At 62.5% G+C, this 2,505-nt stretch overlaps 2 protein-coding genes across 2 annotated transcripts in view; one reads left to right on the top strand and one right to left on the bottom strand.

The window, feature by feature from the left end:
* Nucleotides 1–1,858, bottom strand: part of CCDC12 (coiled-coil domain containing 12) — a 26,005-nt gene extending 24,147 nt beyond the window's left edge. Inside the window, exon 1 of the mRNA XM_015619947.3 lies at nucleotides 1,696–1,858. Within this exon, the coding sequence (XP_015475433.1) occupies nucleotides 1,696–1,821 (126 nt within the window). The 5' untranslated portion in view covers nucleotides 1,822–1,858. The remainder of the gene's footprint in view (nucleotides 1–1,695) is intronic.
* Nucleotides 1,859–2,317: 459 nt separating this feature from the next.
* NBEAL2 (neurobeachin like 2) overlaps nucleotides 2,318–2,505 on the top strand; it is a 45,565-nt gene continuing 45,377 nt past the window's right edge. Inside the window, 1 exon segment of the mRNA XM_033512159.1 lies at nucleotides 2,318–2,400. Within this exon segment, the coding sequence (XP_033368050.1) occupies nucleotides 2,350–2,400 (51 nt within the window). The 5' untranslated portion in view covers nucleotides 2,318–2,349.

Below are 2,505 nucleotides of genomic sequence, written 5' to 3'. Positions count from 1 at the left end.
CGGGGTCTGTCACCTCGGCTGGCCCCGCCAGTGTCACCTCGGCACCCCAAAACAAGGTGAGGGGACACGGCCAGGAGGGGCTCGGGCAGGGCCATGTGCTGGGACATCGGGGGGTGACGTGGGGACAGGAGCCACTGCACTGAGGTGACCGTGGTGGGACAGGGACAAATGCCACAGCACCGAGGTGACCGTGGTGACATGGGGACAGGAGCCACTCCATCAGGGTGGCTGTGGCTGTGTGGGGACAGGTGCCACATTGTCAGGGTGACCGTGGTGACATGGGGACAGGGGCCACTCCATCGGGGTGGTTGTGGCTGTGTGGGGACAGGAGCCATTGCACTGAGGTGGCTGTGGTGCCATGAGGACAGGTGTCACATTGTCACATTGACTGTGGTGACATGGGGACAGTGCCACTCCATCGGGGTGGCTGCAGCTGTGGGGACAGGTGCCACACCACTGAGGTGACCGTGGTGGTGCAGGGACAGGTGTCACATTGTCAGGGTGACCATGGTGGTACAGGGACAAGTGCCACAGCACCAAGGTGACCGTGGTGACATGGAGACAGGTGCTACATTGTCGTGGTGACATGGGGACGGGTGCCACTTCATCGGGGTGGTTGTGGCTGTGTGGGGACAGGTGCCACATTGTCAGGGTGACCGTGGTGACATGAGGACAGGTGCCACATTGTCAGGGTGACCGTGGTGACATGAGGACAGGTGCCACAGCACTGAGGTGACTGTGGTGGTACAGGGACAGGTGCCACAGCACCGAGGTGACCATGGCCATGTGGGGACAGGTGCCACATTATCGTGGTGCCATGAGGGGACAGGTGCCCACAGTCACAGGGACACAGGTGCCACTCGTCAGGGTGGCCATGCCACCTCTGTGGCGCCAGGGGCACGGCCAGAGCCCAGTGTCACCTCCCCGGCAGCGGAACCGGTGGCCTTTGCCACAGCGATGTCCCCAAGGACAAGCAGGACACGGCTGGGGGGACGTGGCCCAGGTGATGGCAGTGTCCCCTCGGTGGCAGTGTCCCTGTCGGTGGCAGTGTCCCCTCACCGGCAGTGTCCCTGTCGGTGGCCCGGGAATGGCCGCCTCGTCTCCGGTGGCTTTCCGGCCGGACAGNAGGATCCCAAATATCCCAAAGAACTCAGGAATCCCAAATATCCCAAAAATTTTGGGATCCCAAAGAATTCAGGATCCATGTGGGATGTTCGGATTCTCCTCCAAATCCATTCCAGACCCTCTGGGATCGCAAAATCAAATCCCAAATATCCCAAAAAACCTCGGGATCCGCCTGGAGCCCTCTGGCATCCCCAGCCCCTTCTGGGACCCCCAAAATCCTCAAATCCCATCCCAAATATCAAAAAAAACTTCGGGATCTGCCTGGAGCCCTCTGGCACTCCCAGCCCCCTCTGGGACCCCCAAAATCCTCAAAACCCATCCCAAATACCCAGAAAAAAACCCCTCGGGATCCGCCTGGAACCCTCTGCCTCCCTCCCAACTCCTCAGGGACCCCAAATCCCATCCCAAATATCCCAAAAAAAACCCTCGGGATCCGCCTGGAAGCTTCTGGCCCCCCCAGCCCCCTCAGGCCTCTCTCCAGGCCCGTTCCAGGCCCCTCCCGCCGCCTCGACCCCACCGCGGCCCCTCCGAGCGCCTCCCCCGCGTTCGCCGCGCCCTGCCCGGCCCGACCTGCAGCGTTCGCTGCCTCAGGGCCTTGAGCCGCTCCCGCCGCTTCAGCGCCTCCTCTTCCAACCGCCCCAGGACCAACCCCGCCGCCTCCTCCGTTCCTTCCGTGCCGCCACCGGGCGCCGCCATCTTGTAAACCGCTTCCCGCCTGCCGTACAGCGCGCGGTGCGCATGCGCGCTAGGCAGAGCGTGCCGAGCGCCGAGCGTACGGATGGGAGCAATCGATTTGTTGGCGGGGGGTGGGGTTGGGAAAGGGGAAGGTAAAAAAAAATTCGCCCTTAAATATTTGGGAATGGTTTAAAAGGAGAATAAAAAGGGAATGAAGGAGGAATTGTCGTGTTTCGTTTCGTTGGGGGTGTCTCCTAATGGGAGAGAGGCTTAGCTGCGCTAATTGGTGTTAATTATTTGGGGAGGGGGGGGGAGGTTGTAAATAAATTTATATTTTTTTGGAAGCCGGGAATGCGGGAATGGAACGGGAAATCAGCCGGGGATGGGGATGGAGATGGGGAAATGGGGAAGGGGCGTTTTCCCCGCCCCAGCAGGTGGAGGGGAGTCCCCGCCCCAACACCTGGGGGAGGTTCCAGGGCCGGGCTCGGGTTGGGGGGGGTTCGGGGGGGGCGGAGCCGCCGCTGGTTCCCAGCCGGGCCGGCCCCGGGCATGGCTTCCCGGGAGCGCCTCTGCGAGCTCTGGATGCTCTACTTCGCCAAGGTGAGCCGGGCACCCCTCCCCGGGCACCCCGCACCCCCTCCCGGTATGGGGGTTCCCCCTTCCCCACCCCGCTGTCTGCAATTCCCGCCTCCCCCCCATCCCCTC

Source organism: Parus major, chromosome 2 (genome assembly GCF_001522545.3).
Source record: "Parus major isolate Abel chromosome 2, Parus_major1.1, whole genome shotgun sequence".
Taxonomy (NCBI): Eukaryota; Metazoa; Chordata; class Aves; order Passeriformes; family Paridae; genus Parus; species Parus major.
Note: the sequence above shows the minus strand (reverse complement) of the source record. Positions and strands in the feature narration are given on the sequence as shown.